This window comes from Rhagoletis zephyria, unplaced genomic scaffold (genome assembly GCF_001687245.7).
Source record: "Rhagoletis zephyria isolate East Lansing unplaced genomic scaffold, Rhagoletis_zephyria_1.1 Rzeph_scaffold_00034, whole genome shotgun sequence".
NCBI classification, from domain to species: domain Eukaryota; kingdom Metazoa; phylum Arthropoda; class Insecta; order Diptera; family Tephritidae; genus Rhagoletis; species Rhagoletis zephyria.
The window spans coordinates 712,341-731,453 of NW_016157118.1; the positions used below are offsets into that span (position 1 = coordinate 712,341).

Consider the following 19,113-nt stretch of genomic DNA (forward strand, 5'->3'; position numbering starts at 1 on the left):
TTTTCTTTTTCAGCTGCTTGGCAGTTTGCCGACTAAAATGCCACATCAAAAAAATGCATGCAAAAAAATATGTTTGCGTTCATTTATTTTTGAGAAATACAAAAAATAAAATCTGGCAAGCCTGATTCTCTCACCGCTCTCTATTTCTGTAAGGCCGTAACTTAAGAATCTAAAACCTAGAGGTTCTTAAGTTTCATACAGTAAGTTAAGTTTTAACTAACTGCCAGCACAGTTTCTCATATAACAGGTTGGCCAAAATATTAAGTTAAATTAAGTTACGAAAACTAAGTCTAGACCAGAGGTTCCCAAACTTTTTTTCTCGTAGACCCCTTTCATAAATTTACTGGTTTCGGTGGACCCCCTGCTGATACATTTCTAAATATTCCCAAAGCTCGTAAAAAAATTAAATGTGAAAATTAGATCTAACAATGTAAATTTGCATCGCGGGTGAATTCAAAGACTAAACTCAGAGTGGCCAAAATAAAAAATAAAATATTTTCTTGTGTTCTATTTACAAAAATAATGTGATTACACACTTGTAGGTTTTAAAAAATAGAGCTCGTAAATAAATCAAAATACTCTCGCTCGGAAGAGTTGTATTTTTTAAGAGCTCTGCGAGTGCTAGCGTTATTTACACTATCTTTACCATAAACTCATCAAATGTTCGGCTCACTATGACTTTGCACGTGGAGTATATCATCACCTGAAAAGACCTAACAAACATCATCCTTGAAAGACAAGAAGTCATAACTAATAAAAAATTCAAAATTCACTTTTTGATTTATATGATGGATTTAATCGAATTACAACTCCCCACATTATTTTATGAAAAAAAAAATATAATATTAGTCACGACTTTTTCCATTTTATCTACGATGTTGTTACGTCTTTTTGCATTTCAGCTTACGATATGTAAAATAGTTTATTTGTGTTAATACCATCATTTTTATTTTTATCGCTCCGAGCAAGGCGTATTTAACAAGGTGGTGTTGGCCGTATATAAGTAAAAAATTACACTAACAAATTATACGCTGGTGTCCATACTGTCATTGGTATGAGTTACAACAAACACATCATTTTGACGTAATGGCCTCCACGGCGAAAAACTCAGCTGTCGCCCCAACACCACCTTGTTTAATACACCTTGGCTCCGAGTTTTAAAGTGAGGCGAAAAATATGTGTCACATTTTTAAAACACAAAACTTAAAACATCAAAACGGCTAAGCTTTTTACGCCAAACTTTTAATTCAGAAACTGACAATAGAGAAAAGAACGAGTTCAAAAAAATCGATGACAAATAACCAAGCAAGGAAGAATCACAAAAAGTGTTCCACCGTCTCATCTTCTTTAAGGCAAGATGGGCAAATGGACTTGGCATTTACGCCTATCACAGTCAGGTGTTTGTGCCACGTGAAGTGACCAATCAGCAGTCCAGCAAGTTGTCTGCAGTGTCGTCTGCTCAGTGAGAGCAAAATATTAGATAGACCTTGTGAGATTGAAGGCAACATGAGTTTGTCTTATAACCAGGTACTCCAGAGTGACCTGGCACCCAGAGTAAAACAACCTCGTTATGTTCACCATCATATTTTAGTCGAGATTTCCATTGCCGAACTAGTTTGGAAGTACTTAAATAGAGGGCTGGTCAATGCCTTAAGTGCAGCTTGGTTGTCACTGCAGTCACGTAAGCTCCATCCCCTCCACATATGTTCCACCACGTAGTCCATGGCTTTGAGTATTGCAATTACCTCAGCCTGGAAGACCGAAGCATATTCCCTTACAGAAAAGTGAAGCTTATCTCCATTAACCTCGAAAAAGACCCCGGATCATGACCCAGAGTCAATTTTGGAGCCATAAGTGAAGATTAGACAATGTGTGAGTCCGGTCTCAGCGATGGAATCCAACCAGCATTCAGTCTCAGGGAACTCAATATTATAGAATCTCTTCAACAAAGGTAATGGTGGCGTACTATCATGTAGCATTGAAAATATACAAGTTCTTAAATCTCTGCCGCCAGCAATTTTCGCCGGGCCCCACTCATTGTCATACCAGCAGGTCTGCAGGTGGCCTTTAAGGCTTCCCCAAATATGAAAACACAAAGTGACGGTAAGTGCAACAGTGCGTCAAGAGCACTGTACACCACTCAAAAAAATTAAAGTTAAATAAAGAGGCTATCAAGCAACTATTCTGGCTATTTACATCGAAACCAGATAAATTTTCGTGAACCCCCATTTACAACTCATGGACCCCCATATTTTTTTTCAAGTCACTGTGGACCCCCGTCGAGTCTTCCGTGGACCGCTGGGGGTCCACCTGGAGCACTTTGGGAATCACTGGTCTAGACTAACAGAGCTTTGACTCTGATCTGCTTATAAGACATGAGACTCCCTCGGCAATCGTTTTCGTTGTCCTCCGTACATCTCACTGCTGAAATAACAGCCACTTTTCGAGCAATTTGACCAATCGGAGATAGATGAAAGATCTTATTTATGTAGGTCTATCTATGGGCACGAATCAAAGGGGCCTGCTTCTGCACATTTCCGCGCCTCATTATATCCTTTGAATTTTTCTGAGCGCTGTTGATTTCATGAGTGCAGGCCACCATGCCAAGGACAAATAGAGTTTGAGAAAAAAATTTAAATTCTGAAGGTATGTTTTAATTTAAAAATTTATTTATTTTTTGGCCAGAAAATTAATCTTTAATATTTTTATTGAGCTTTGTACCACGATTGTTTATTATGAAAAATTGAAAAAGCAACAAAGTCTAAGCGGTAGAAGTTATAGCACTATTTCGGAGATCACCACATCTCCTCATCAGACTTCTTTTTNGACGACAAAAACTAGATATAGACTTTATTAACCCATTTATATGTATACTTAAAAATATAAATTTAAAATATTCTGCATTGGTTGCAACTAAGGCGAAGATTTATCTTTAGTACGTACATAAATATTAATCAAAGACCACGCACAATTTTCTCGAATTTAATATGCAAATAAAAACAAATTTTTAGAGAATCATATTAAAAATATAATATATGTATGGATGTCAATTACACTAGCCAACAAGAAATTCGACCGGTGGCATTTGACCATAATTTCTTATGTATCATTTTCCACTCCAACCGAGCATAAAGTCAAAACATAAATAAGTAGAACAGTTTTTACGGCATAGCAAACTTTCGGTCTTTTCGAGATCTGAAAAAAGCGCACTTAGTTGCAATACGATTATTAAATTTGCTATTTAACAAAAATTTAACAAAATCATTTTCTGTACATACATCAACATAAAAAAATGTTTTACTTCCGGTTTCTTTTTTAGATGTACAATATGACCGTACTTATCTAAATTGAATATTAAATTTAGAAGTTATGAGTACTTAAGTAAAAATACATAGATGCAAAAGGTTTTCATACAAATTTATAATTTAAAATTTTAGCAAAAGTTTAACACAATTAATGATATTATAGTTAATCGGTATGGATGCACCAAGTAAGAAACCGAATGTAAATTGTTTAGGAAATTTACTTCTATGGTATTTCAAAAACTGTTTGACTTTCCTACACTCAGATTTCGTATTCGGATTCAGCGGAAAGATTTACATAAAAATTTATATAAAATTGTCGCAGGTTGGTCATTATTTTATAGCCCCAAATTTATGTTATCAGTTAGGGAATATAGCAATCTAAAGGGCAAATGACTGCAAATAATTTCAGATGTAATCCACTACTTAAGACTTCACCTTATGCATACAAACTCCACGTTGATATTCAACACGAGCAACGCTCATGCGATCGGTAACCAGCTACTTCTCTAACATGGTAACCTAAATCCTTAACAAGCTCTTTAATTGGCCTTTATAATAAATTTACACCAACATACATAAATACATACATCTGATGAAAAATACAAAGTAGATTGGAGTAAAGTGATATGTATGTACAGCACAGCACTAGATAAGGATATAAAACAGATGCACGTTAAATAATGCGAACAAGAAAAATCAGTCAGCATATAAATCACCTTAAAAAGAATGCCTATCATCTACATACATACACGCCAATACTCTTATTGCGTCACCTGCAATAAATTATAGCCCAATCCTCTAAATTTAAACCCACACATTCATATGTATATGTATGTACAAATGTATATATATATATATATATATACATACATATGTGTAGAAATAACACAATTTCCACACCTATATATTCCCCCATTTCATATATATTTCCTATAGATCCTTCGGTCCTGCGGAGCTTTTTATCCAAGTGTATACCTTACAGCCTCTTTCAAAGGCTATTGTTTTGCTCCTTGTTTTCTCCATTTTGTCTTTTAGCGTGGTATTTAATCTTTGCGTGCCCGTCACTGTGCCGAGCAATATGTGGGAATATGTCACTCACATCTGCCACACACTGCCAATTTCAACTGCAAGTTTTTTGCTTTATTTTGTCTCAGTCTAAACCGTATGGGTCTGTTTATTTACAAAATGATTTGTTGTTTTGTTTTTAGTATGTATAAGAAAAAGAGCAAGTCTGTTTTATGTTGCGATTTTTTTAATTCCACACCCTTATCAACTATGTTTTTGGGCTTTAATATATGTATTTTTAATGGTAATTACGTGTTTTGATGCCATTTTACATCTGTTTTGTTGAACGCCCCTTTCTTATGGTAAACGATTATGTTTTTAACATAAAAGTATGTATATATTTTTTGACATGCTTCAGCAAATATCACATTTAAGCAGTTTTCTTCCTTTTTAAAGTCTCACATCTCATTTTCGCACTTTTTTTCCATAAACCTATACCTATACCTATACTATGTATACATGTACCGTATTTACTTACGCAAATATGTGCGCCATAAATATTTTTTGTATTTTGTTATGACGCATGCGCATTCAAAAATTAAAACAACAATGTTTTTTTTTCTTATGCAGATAAATCACTTATTTAATTCTGTAAAAACAATTATCTATAGAAAAAATTTTTTTGTATTCAATTGCCTTTCTATTATTATAAGTAAAACTAGTACACTCTCCAAAATTCGTGCAAATATTTGAAAGAATTTGTTATAATATCATTTAAAAAGTATTATTTCTGCATCTAATAATAAATACCAACAAATGGTTTTACCTTTAAAAATTGCGTAATGAGAAATCAATTCTTAAAGTATGATTAGTTGCAAATTGGACTAAGGCTTTCCCTCCAGTTTTGAGCCTCTGCTAAAAATAATACCCATATAAAGATCAATTAAATTTTAGCAATATTTTCAACTGTTGAATAAAGTTTGATCGTTTCCTATCATTAGGCTACAACTTTTTGCTGTGCTAACTAATGCACAACTTGATTTTCGAGTACTTTACAAAATACCCAAATAATAGAAAATTTTTTAAATATTTCACAATTTTACCGGATATTTGCTCGAATGGCCACATTATTTACTAAACAAAAATTCATCTAGTCAATAATAAAATGTGATAAAATGACACGTAAATCAATCGATTTGTTCTTTTTTAAAAAGTTCGCAAACTTATTGAATCCTGATTTACCACTTTATCATATTTTATTTGGCGGCTCCCACAAGTATTGTATTAACCTTTGCGATTATTTATAGTAATTTTATACCAGCTTGTCTATTTCACTAATACTGACTATTTTTCACTCAAATTTTGTTTCGGCAATCGCGCTATCAGTTCGGGTATCGAAGGAAATCCGACTGTTTTTTACCGACTAATGCCTGGGTCCACCGCACAAACCAACAAGTTTCATACGTTTTACTTACAACAAAGACCGGATAATGGGGATACATGGGCCGATATAAAGGTGAATCATCCGTTGGATTACGAGAGCATAAAGGAATACAATCTGACGATACGTGTAGAGGTGAGTAGAAATAAGTTAAGTCTTAGAAAAAAAAACGTGTATGTACATAGTTTAGCAAAATAAATTAAAAGTAAATGATTAACTCATACAAATTTCAGGTGTGTATTTGTATCACGCGATACGTATATAAGTATAAGTATAAGACCAAAATAAAAAATCGTTAGACATTTAATTCTCAGAAAATTGAGTTTTTGTGTTTTCTGCGCTGAAGACATTAAGTTCAAATCAAAAGTCTTAGCGATTCAGATTTTCTTATGATTTATTTTGGAACGAATTTCCGTCATCCCTGGTCAAGCTTGGTTTGCAGACAAACCGGTTTCGGCGTTGTGCCATCTTCAGTGTAATTTTTCGTTCTGTCTCTTCTTGCCCTTAATTTATGTTCATTTATCTTAGGTCATGTAATTTTCGTCGATGATTAATTTCGTTCTGTCTCTTTCGAGTTTTTGCCCTTAATTTATGTTCATTTATCTCAGGTCATGTAATTTTCGTCGATGATTAATTATTAAATATGCCATGGTGTCATTTTTTTAGAAGTAGGTTCATCTTCGGTGTCTCGATATTAACATCCGTTATGTTGCCGCTATATGGTTCTGCCTGCAGGTAGGTAAAGGTCGATAATTGTTGCCCTGGTGGTACTTTTTGGTGTGTTCGGAGTGCACATGCCTGTTGTTTTGTTATTTTTTTTCTTAAATCAATTTTAGGGGTTCGATTATAACATCCGACGTGGTATTTGTTGGTTCGTTTATTATTTTGCCGTCGAAGGTTTTTAGTTTGTATACTTCCACATTTTCGTACGTTTAGTCGTTGGCTTTTATGTTGTACATGCAGTAGTTTCGCTGCCTTTCTTATTTGCGTTGTTGAACATTTGTTGTTAAACATGCGGTTAACAAAATTTCACTCTGGTATTGCGCTCGGTTTCTGTGTCTTTTTGTTATAGTCTCTTAAATGTTCGCGGAATCTTCTCTTTATTTTACGTCTTGTTTGACCTATATAACTACTCTGGTATTTGCAAGTTACCTATACACTCCTTGTTTATCCAATGGGTCTTCTTGGTTTGTGGTGTTCCGTAGTATCCTTCCCGCGTGGTTATTTGTTCTGCATGATGTGTGAAGGTTGTGTTTCTGAAATAGCTTTGCTAGTCAATTTTTGTCATTTGTTTTCTTCTTTGTTTGGCTTTTTGTTTTTGTGCTCCCTTCGGATTTCCTCTACCAGATCTCTCTTGTATCCGTTATTAGCGGCTATGACATATATTGCCTTCAGTTCTTTTTTGTATCCTTCTTTTGTTAGTGGTATTCGCTAAATTCTATTGATCATCTATCTAAAGGCGGCTTTTTTATGCTGATGAGGATGGTTCGAAGTATTATGTATTATTGTATCTGTGGCTGTGGGCATCCCAAAAATTTCATATTGCAGACTACTGGTGCTTATTTATTTTAATCGTCAGATCTAAGTAATTTAGCTTTCCTTCCATTTATTGTTCCATTATGAAATTTATGTTGCTGTGCTGTTTGTTGAGGCATTCCAATATCTGTTCCTCATTTTTCTTTGTTAAAGGAAATACATATGATGTCATCAACGTATCTGGTGTAGAACGCCGCTACTTGTTGTGACGTAAGATACTCCATGTACATTTCTTCCAAATTCTGCATGAATACCTCCATAAGGATCGCCGATGTGGGGTTGCCCATGCCTAGCCCGTTTTTTTGGGTGTATATGTTGTTGTTAAATTTGAATTTTCATATGAGTTTCTTTTCTATTATGTTTTTTAAGTAATTTAAGACCGAAAAGAAAAAAAACATGCAGGTATCGATACTTTTACTTGGAACTAGTATCGAAGGAAAGTATCGATACCTGAAAAATATCGGATCTAAAGTAAAACGATACCTACTCATATCGATACTTTTGGCTATGAAGGTATTCCGTATGAACTAAATAAGTTCAATTTTGTGTTTTTTTATTCCATACGTCAACTATTATCTGAGAATCCTAAACTCCAAAGTATACGTTTAATAATGAATAGTATTTAACACAGACAATTTATTGAAAAAGATTACAAGAAAGTTAATCTCGTTAAATAACAAATGTGCTCATAAAATATTTCTGAGAACAGTCGTTATTTGTTGTACTTCTCAGTAATAGAAAATTTTCCAAAGATTTCCGTGCAGTGAAAATGGACTTTTATGTACAAAAATTATGAGCCAAAAATTTAAAACGATAGTTTCAAAAATGTTTCCTTATTACTTCACCTGGTAGAATTAAACATACAATCAGTAGTGTGAAGAGTATAGAAACAAAATGATACGAATGAAATTTTAATAAAAGAACTTCTTAAAAGCATTTAAAATATGAAAGATTTTCTGGTATCTAGATACCGCGAACTAGAATAATTTTTCAATTTGACATCCATTTTTTCAAGACCAATAAATTTTCTGGAATATTTCAGTTTGTTCCAAAAACTTTTTAATCGTCTCTTTGTACCCTACTCTTTTTCTTCTTTGTTTATTTTGTTCAATAACTCTAGACTTCCGTTACCTTCATAACACTCTTCCACGATATTTATTTGGACATGTAAATGCTACTTTTCTGGTACGTTCCAATATATGGTACATGCGAGTAGATACAAAAAAGTAGCAATTACATATGGAAATACATATCGTGTAAGAGCACTGTTAGAATTTTATTCAAGGTATTCACATACTAATGCGCGTAAAACTCGTAGAGTTACTCAGTGAGCTTAGCATCGCGTTGAAGCGTGTGCACTGAACATTCATCCAGTTCACTCTACCACTCGAACAGTTGGGGCGCATTACATCGACTTTGGTGAAACAATTGGAGCGCGTATTCTTTGCTCTGTATCGACTTTGTCGCATTATCGCGGTATTCGCTGGCATTTAAGCACCCATAAACAACAAGTGAAGGAAAAATGGCCGCAGCCAAATTTACCGTGGTATCGGGTTTCGATACGAGTTTTTGTTTTTCGATACCTGCTCAGTACTTGGTTCAAAAGTATCGATGCCAAAATTACTATATATCGAGTATGTACTTCTATTTGCTCGTTTTGTTTCATCCCTACTTACGCCGCTTTCTTAAGTGGGTTATAGAATTTATGTGCCTTTCAAACTAATTTTTTAAGAACAAAATTTTTGTTTAAAGGGCTACTTGAGAAAACGGGCCTTAGAGTAGAACTCCACAAATCGCTTTTCAGGCGCGGACAGCTTTTCAGGCTTTTTGTTTATATATCGGCGTGATACATAATGCTCAGCAGTGTTGCCATTTTAGCCGTTTTCCGGCTAGATTTAGCCGGTTGCGATAGCAAACAGCCGGAGAAATTTCGATTTAGCCGGCAACCGATTTGTTAGCCATTTTGCAGAAAAAAATTAGCCGTTTTTAGCCGGTTTTTTCAAAACTGATTAGCTCTTCGCCATACAATGTGCCAAAATAAAATACAAAGTCAGTCTCTCTTGACCTTTTGTGCAGTGCACACGCATAAGTGTATTGATAGTGTTCGGTTATAAATAGACAGCGTAGCTTTTCTCCTGAGCATCAATTTGTGGATTATAACCGTTAAAACCCCTTGTCATATTCAAGTAATAGTTGTTGATATTCGTTTCTTCTACGTTAATTAACTAAATTTCGGCTTGGTACTTGACTTCAAAAAACAATGACGATGGGTGACCCACCCGATATATTCAATATAAAAAACACTGATGGGTTTCAGCTTAATAAAGGCAAAACACTTATAACAATTTGTCCTGGACCCAAATACCTTATAATGAAGCGTGTTAATAGTGAAAAAAACTTAAACGATATTTCTCCATTCCTAATTAAAAAAAACCATCGATGCAGTTTGTGGTGAAATTAAAGAATGCAAAAAACTTCAAAACGGTACTCGCCTTCTCCTCACAAAAAATTTAACCCAAGCTCAAAAACTAATTACCCTCACCGCTCTCAACTCCTCCATTCAAGTTGATATAACTGAGCACCCATCATTAAATGTCTACAAAGGCATAATTTATTCCAACGATTTAAGGGGAATTCAGGAAGATGAAATTCTTAACGAGTTACGTGATCAAGGCATAAAGGAAGTTAAGAAAATTCTCAAAAAAGAAAATGATTGTCTAAATGAGACTGGATTAATAATTCTGACATTCCAATCGATGACACTTCCAGAGAAAATAAATATTGGCTATGAGAAAATATTTGTACGACCTTACATCCCTCTTCCAATGAGGTGCAAAAATTGTTGGAAGTATAATCACAAAGCGAAATGGTGCAGAAGTGAAAAGACTTGTCAAAACTGTGGCGAAAAATATCACTTGTTATCCGATGATGAAAAATGCCCAAAATCCCCGTCGTGCATTAATTGCACCAACAATAAACTAAATGATTCTAACCACAGTGCTATTGACAAAAAATGCGTTATATTTTTACAACAAAAAGAATTGCAGGCGATAAAAACCATTGAGAAGGTTGACCATCGTACAGAAACAAAAATATACAAAGAGCGCCACAACAAGGATGACGTGACTTGCGCTGAAATTGTGCGTTTCACAGCTATAACACCAACTACAACAACCACAATACAACATAATCAAACAGAGATAAATGAACTCTCCTCAACGAGTAAACACCTTCAGCCAATGAGCTCCATGCAGGCCGATTTCAGTCCCATCACCACTACTGGCGGCAACGGTACTTCTGATGCAGACGAACCTCGCTCCCCCACCAGTAAGATACCAACAAATATTAAACTTCTCCCTAGAAATACTCCAAAGCATATTGTTAAAAAATCAAATCAACAAGAACAACAAAAAAGCCACGCCACTCACCTCCACCCACATACTCCGGCGATGATATATTCAGCAAAAATTGATAAATACGCCTCTTTCTTTATCACATCACATACACCAATATTTCAGTATGCTTATAAAGATCTATTTTTATTATTATTCTACACATATATTAAATCAAATCCACTCACTAAACAATACTATATGATTTTTTATTACCTTCACCTTTACCTTCCGTTATTTAAAACTGTATACACCTCAACTAATTACAAAAATCTCTCAACAAAGTCGCTTTTATACATTATTGTTATACGAGTGCATTTAATCATACATATATTGTTTTTATTTTTAGATTATTTTATGTTACCTACTATCATATGGGGTAAAGTTACAACCATGATATTAATCTATCTCGAACACTTGACAAATGCTAAAGATTATACAGTGGAACATTAATGGATATATAAATAATTACATAGAGCTGCAAACATTAATACGCGCTAATAATCCCCACATAATTTCCCTGCAAGAAACCCACCTTTATTCTCTCAATGATATTCCTATAACCCCAAACTACAATATTTACAATTTCAATTCGACCTCATCGGCACACGGTGGCGTAGCTTTGTTGATCCACTCAACAATCCAACACACGCAAATCCCAATTAATACTGATTTTGAGGCCATTGCAGCTACAATAGTGTCCAAGCATAAAATATCAATAGTTTCTGCATATATATCTCCCAACAAACGATTCCACACCAACAACCTGGATAATGTTTTTTCTTCAATAAATCACCCCTACATGATAACAGGTGATTTCAATGCTTGGCATTCTGATTGGGGTTCTCCGAGGAATAATAGCAGAGGATCAACTCTCTCCAATTTTATTAACACCTCAAATTTTGTATTATTAAACGACGGCTCTCCAACCCACCTGAGCACTCACAACTCCCACACACATTTTTGCTCTCCAACTTTAAGTCTCCACTGTACATGGCAAACTGAAAACGACACCCACAGCAGTGACCACTACCCTATCACCATTTCTCTTTTTCAAACACAATGTTCTCCTCTCTTAAAAGCGAAGCCTCATTTCCTAACAAGACAGGCCGATTGGGTTAACTATACGAATATCTGTTGCGAACTCAGCGAATTACTACCTCTTAGCTCCAATGTTAACAAAGAAGCTGCTGTTATGAAGAGAATAATTCTGAGAAGCGCAAGCTTGTCAATTCCTCAATCAAAGCCGAAACCACATAAAAAAGTTCCGTGGTGGAACCAAGAATTACAGCATTTAAAAAACAACAAAAACTATTGCTGGCGATTACTTAACCGCTCTATTACCCCACAAAATGTCACCTATTACAAACGTGCAAATTCTTTATTCAAACGGGAGCTAAAAATAGCCAAACAAAATGCCTTGCTTGAACTTACATCAGAAATTTCTCCTAGTACATCTTCACATAAAATCTGGACAAACATCAAGCTTCTTAATGGTCTTTACAAGCCAAGTACAATTCATTGTATTAGTGATTTAAACCCATCTCTTCCTAACGTCACAAATCCTGATGCTATTGCGGAAGAATTTTGTAAATATTGGTCAGAAAACTCTGAGGACTCAAACTTTCCAACTACATTTCAAAATGCAAAAACTCAATATTTATCCTCTACACCAGTTAATCTCCCTTCCAATAAAGCCAAGCATATAGAAAATCCGATTACATTGGCGGAGATGACACACGCGATTAAAACTCTTAGAGGTAAAACTCCTGGTATGGGCAGGATTACTTATCCAATGATTAAAAATTTACCAAAAACTTGTCAAGTTAGGCTGCTAAAATTATACAATTCGATTTTCGACACACACATCCCGCAATCTTACAAAACCAGTACTATAATCCCTATTCTAAAACCCAATAAGGATAGAACAATGATAACGTCATATAGACGGGATATTGGCCCTGTATTGCAAAGGTACTTGACAAAATTATCGCTCAAAGGCTATGGTAGTTTATCTCTCAAGATAAACTAATCAATAGCCACCAATTGGGATTTAAAAAGGGAAGGTCTGTGTCGGATTGTCTAGTTTATCTAGACTATCTGATTGCAGGATCTCTGGCTCGAAAAAATCATACATCAATTATCTCTTTGGACTTTGCAAATGCATTCGATAAAATAGGTGTTCATGTCATTGCTGGCCAGCTTTTTAGATGGAAAGTAGGCTCCAAAATAATTAGTTATGTTAAAAATTTTATGTCGAACCGTAAAATTATAGTTAAAAATAAAAATGTGTACTCCTCCGTCCGTCCGCTTGCGAATGGTATACCTCAAGGTTCACCGCTTTCTGTAGTTCTTTTCCTAATTGGTTTTAATAAAGTTAGTGATATTATTTCTTCATACAAAAATCTCGAATTCGTAGCATATGCTGATGATTTCAATTTAATTAAAAAGCTTGGCAAACGTAAAAATGTCTCAATCGACATTCGAAATGTAATAAATGATATTTCAGAATGGTGCCAATACTCTGGAGCCCAACTATCTTTCGACAAGTGCAAACATTTACACGTTTGCCGAAAGCACGGGTGCACATGCAAAATCCTCGCAGGTAACGTACACATCCCCAATGTTACACAATTAAAAGTTCTTGGAGTAATCTTCAACCAAAAGTACAGGTGGACTAACCATATATCATATTTGAGGAATTCTTTAATTAAAAAGCTAAATATCATAAAATGTCTCTCATGTGTAAAATACAACTGCAATATATCGTCACTTATATCTACAATTCATGCCCTCATAATATCTAAAGTTAATTATGCAATATTTCTTTATGGCTTTGCACCTAAAACTCAACTCTCTAAGTTAAAAACAATAATAAATTCTGCTATACGCTTATCATTTGGCGCTTTGCGTTCTACTCCGATCACCAATTTACTGTTTGAGGCCAACATTAAACCCATAGAGATGCAACGTGACATGGCACTACTAAAACTTTCCAAATTAATTCTCAACAGCCAAGACACCCCTCTTTTAAAAATAGTGAGAAGAGCTGATAAACATAAAATAATATACACGACAAGTTCTCCAGTAATATACAGAATTTTTGATGCCTGTAAGCAAATAAACCTCCCCATATCCCCAATTAAAAAAATAAACTGTTGAAGTCCACCATGGCTTCTTGCTAAATCATGTATAAACACCAGCCTCCATAAATTTAATAAACAGACTACCTCACCAGCAGCTTTCCGTATACTCTTTAATGAATTGGCAACCAAATATATTGATTATTCCTTTACATACAAGGATGGATCCAAAAATAATCTTGCTACATCTTACAGCGTAACAAGTATAAACTCCATAATTACAACATCACTGCTACCTGGGTACACATCCGTGTTTTCCTCAGAAGCTATTGCTATCTTCCAAGCAATATCTATACTAAAAAATCGGAGTGGTAAGCATTTAATCTGCACAGACTCCCTTTCTGCTCTTAAATCTATACAAAATATAAATAACAATAGTTACTATGCGACAGAAATAAGAAATCAGCTAATTAATTGTCACCCGAAAATAATACTTCTTTGGGTACCTGGGCATGTTCTTATCCCGGGGAATGAGTTTGCTGATAAAACAGCTAAAGCCGCTATATCTTCCCCTCTCAGTTTTTCTCATAATTACAGTTACGGAGACATGCTAAAACACATAAAAATACATTATTCACAAACTCAACAAAGTTCCTTCATACATATGTACTTCAGCCTGGTACCAAGAAATTAACATAGACAAATTTTTCCCGAAAAAATTCATTACACCAAAGACAAGACTAGACATAACTAAATTTGAGCGCTTAAGGTTAGGACATACAAAAATAACACACCAGCATTACATATCCCAATCACCTCGCCCTTGTTGTAGCTATTGTAACTCTGATACCGCTTTAGACATAAAACATATTTTAAATGACTATACTCACTTTAGCCACCTGAGGACATTAATTTTTAAAAATACCCTCCCGACATCACTTCTTGCTACAGTAGATGACAACAGTATCACTAAAATATCTTCATTTTTAAAACGATCGAAACTATATCACCAGATATCAAAATTAAAAATAAATAAGAAAAATCCTGTACATACATTCGTATCTATTAGTTTAAATAAATACATTATGTAAGTTTAGTTTTAGTATATAGTTTATAAGTATATTAAGTTAACAATACATACACACACTATCAAAATGTATTACAACTGATGAGCGTAAGGCCTGTGTTGCTATCGTTCTTAATTCACTAGCTTGTAATTTTTAATTATAAGTTTAGTTTTAAATAAATAAATAAATAAATTAGCCGATTTTGCTATTGCCTTGTTTTCTTAAATTTCAAATACGTATTTTTCCATTTTTGATTAAGCGACCCAAAATCTGTTAGAAATGGCTACTAGCCTTATCGTGGAGAAAATTTTCTTGTCAGGCAGGGTTGTATGAAATTGGGCCGATTTCGATTATTCTTATTTTAAACGAAGAAGGGATTTTCTTCATAAAATGTTTGTTATAAATGTCTTAATTTTAAGTGTGAAGTTTTAAAAGAAAGAAAATAAGAAATTGTTTCACTGTAAAGACACTTAAGATGCGTTTGTGTTTGGATATAGTGCCAACAAACAGAATAAATATCACATGTAGATATTGTCTTCCAAGATAGCGCATATTCAATTCTGCCTAAATTACAAAACATCATTTTTGCCCACTCCCAAAGGTTTAAGGTAAGGGAAAAGTTGATATTTTCAAGCACTATGTACACATATGTATTTTTTTAAATATTTTTTTAAACAAACTTTTTTGCTGAGAACTTATTTAAATTCCAAAAACCGAATGCCAACTGAATTAAAGGAAGCAACACTGAAGTGAGTCAAAACGAAAATAAAGGAGCACAAATTTCTATGTAAAGCAAAACTCTCTGGGAATCCTACGAGACATCTGCCGGTCATATGACCGGTCATCTAAATGGGAGATCTGCAGTCTTTTGGCATTCTATTTTTCATCAGAATTGAAGGGATTTCTGAAAAATCTGACAAGTTCTTTTGCGTAACTGTGATTTTGCATCCCTTGTCAACATATGGCCTCGGTTGATGTTAAGTTAAGGTCGTTGTTTTACTGCCTTAAAATTGAAGAGAAATTTTTACACCGTTTTTTATGTGTATTGGTTTCTATTTGAGTATATTGAGAATCAGTCAGTCTGAAAAGGCCTTGTAGGGAAGACAATAGGTTTGTTCGTCGAAAATCCAGTGGGAATTATCACTCAAAATATCAGATAGTAAGAAAAAATGCTCCCAAATTCTCTCTCATGTAGAGAAACTTGCAATTTTCTGTACGAACGCAAATTTGCAAGTTTTTCTGCCAGCTAGTGTCCACGGTTGCATTTCAAACAAAAGAAATTTGTATAGAATTTTTAAAATTCTTTCAGAGAGGCAAAAAACAGGATCTACGTGTATATATGTATCTTGTCAGTCCGACTTTCTTCAACATACGTTTCAAAATTTGCATCGCNCATATCGACCCTGGTTGAGATTGCATTCCGATTAAGAACACAGTTTTTTTTGCCGAGTACCTTTCAAATCATTGGAATTAACTAAATTAATTAAGTAAACAAGTATTAACTTACATTTTTCATTTTGAAATTGCTCCAGTTTGTAAATTTTTAAATTTCACGAACTTGTTTATTCAAATTATCGTCGACGAAAAATCCAACCATGTGCCACAATCATATGTTTATCGTAATTGAAAATTCTTGCTGGCAAAATTTTTTCCGGCTCGAATTTGTAACTTCTCTCCAAGAAATAGTCTTTTTACTCGTGATTTATTTAAATAAAACATGTGAAATTTAGTTTAAACATTTTAGCCGTTTTTAGCCGGGTTTATTTGCCAATTTAGCCGGTTCGTCCAAAAAGTTCTGGCAACACTGATGCTCAGGATAAACGGAGAAATTGATTAAGCCATGTCTGTCTGTCCGTTCGTCCTTCCCCAGGCGGTTCCGCGTAAGTGAAACTACGGGCTTGACAATCTTGGGGCACCCAGTCAAAGACTACCAGTCTTGAGTCGAGTGGAGGCTCAACTGGTAGAAATCTCCTTCTTTCGAGGTCTGACCAGAGACTTTATTCTGATACCACAGGTAACAGATTACCCACGGAGTGTGTTCGCCAGATAGATGGGAAACACTAGCGGGACGAGCAAGGCGGGCAAGACAAGCACGATGAGCACAGGCAAGACTTGCAAAACGGTAAGAAAGAAGTTGAATGGGAGGGAGAATAAAATGGTAAAAAATTTGTGTATAAAGGTGAAAAGCGGTGAAAATTTCTCCAGGAGGGAGACATCAGGTGTGCATGTGAACATGTTTGGCAAGTGCAAACTGGGCAAGTTGAGCAAGTCGGGCGAGTTTGGCTGCTCGGGCTAGTCTCACGGGTGATCATTATATTATATCTCAAAGAAATTTGGTATGTAGGTTTCTCTTTATCCAAGGTATTGAAAATGGGCGAAATCCGATTGGACCCACGCCCACGTCCCATATAACGGTATTATTGAAAAAAAAACTGCTATATTTCATTAAATATTGGATCCAAATTGTTAGAAATTAGTATGTAAAGTTGAATTTTGGTGCAAAATAATACTGTTATGACAGTTTTGGAAAATGGGCATTACCCCACCCATTTGCGATGAAATCCTGTATCTCAGTAGACATTTCACGAATCCTTACGCAAACTCGGTACCAGGCTTGCATAGGGTCCACCCGAAAAATCTTTTAAATCCGGCAATAATCACGCCCACCTCGCATATAACGGTAATTTACAGAAACACGAAAACTGCGATAAATCAGTAACTACTCAAGCTATTTCAGTCAAAATCGATGATGGCAATTACCACTTAGCAGTAAACTAGATTATTATAAATTTGTGGATAATGGGCGTGGCGCCGACGACCTATGACTACAAATTTGCATCTTGGTAACGACTCAAACTCAAACTCGGTGCACTTGATAACCTTGGTACGGAAAAGCAATTCGTTGAAAATTTTTCAAATCGGGCTAAAATTACACCCGCTTCCCGTATAACACTAAATTTAAGAAATACGAAAACTGCGATATTTGAATAACTGAGTACGCTAATTTACTCCAAGTTAATAGTTACTTGGTTCAATTATTTGATTAAGTTTAACTGAGCATAAGTATTACCGAAAACGTTTGAATTCGGGAAAACCCCCCTGCTTATCATGCCAAGGAGGATTAGAGAAAGTTGAAATAGCGATATTTAATACCTTCGCCGGGTATATAAAATTATCTTTCTTTACTAGTTATTATGTAATTTTCTTCCTAACAAGAACCCCGAAAATCGGGATTACTCATCGTCTACAAAAAAAATTTGATTTTTTTTTTTTAAATATTTTAATATATTTACTTAAGTATGTATTTATTGGTAGTTTATTTGAATATTAATATCTCTGTTGTACCCAAGGCGAATTTATACTCTTTCGTACTTACTTTTTTAGAAAAACATAAATACTTTTGTGGGTCTGGCCACGATAAATAAGTATTTCTTGTGCAAATATAATAAAGGCAAATCATGGTATAAAGCTAAAGCTTTTAATTATTTTAACTGCTATTATTCTGATAGCAGATTATGAATATTTGCCAAACAATACCCTTATTTTTATAAGCTTTTATTTAACTTGATCATCGCGCACAAATCGCGGAAATTTCCAATCGATTTTAAACTGACTTCCCGACAAGTTAGAGACTTGAAATTTTCAGCATAGTTCCAATCACGATGACAATGCAATTTAGAATATAAATGAATTCCCCATATGGTCCAGGGGTCTTGATTCAAAGGCGGTCAAAAAATAGTAAGATTTATGGCTAACAGAGCGTAATTTGCCAAAGAACGTAAAACCACTATAAAATTGTTAAAGCTGCCGGTGCGCCGCGGCGGTAGTGCAACAAAGCTATTTGAGCAAATTCTAGACCCCAGATGTCGCCCTGCCAGAAGAAGTTAAATATTGCGCCTAAATATATGTCATGGTACAGCGGAAAACGACGACACGTAATTTCTTTAAATAAAATTAACTGCTGCTATAGTTGCGATCCCGTACGAGTCCGGACTAGTCAGAAATAGTCAGAATCAGTCAGATTTTACTGGAAATCGATCCCGTACTCGGTTCTCTGACTATTGAGAGGACAAAAAAGAGAGTAAATACGGTTCTCTCTCTGTCAGAAGTTACCAGTTTTAGTCCGAGATTTTTTTGCTGGTAAATTCTAGTAAATGTGTCAAACGATCAGCTGTAGTGTGTTTGGCAACCAAATTGTAAACAAAAGAAAAGTGCACTCTGCTAATTCATGTTGAAAAGTATTTAATTACTTGTTTAAGTGGATTCTAATGAATTTGAAAGTAT

At 34.8% G+C, this 19,113-nt stretch overlaps 1 protein-coding gene across 6 annotated transcripts in view; it reads left to right on the forward strand.

Annotated features, from left to right (window-relative positions):
* The window catches only part of LOC108364849 (neural-cadherin-like), a 539,754-nt gene that overhangs the window by 487,066 nt on the left and 33,575 nt on the right, over positions 1 to 19,113 (forward strand). For all 6 annotated transcript variants that reach the window (XM_017618713.1, XM_017618702.1, XM_017618720.1 and 3 more), the window contains one exon: positions 5,697 to 5,886. In XM_017618713.1, the coding sequence (XP_017474202.1) occupies positions 5,697 to 5,886 (190 nt within the window). The remainder of the gene's footprint in view (positions 1 to 5,696; positions 5,887 to 19,113) is intronic.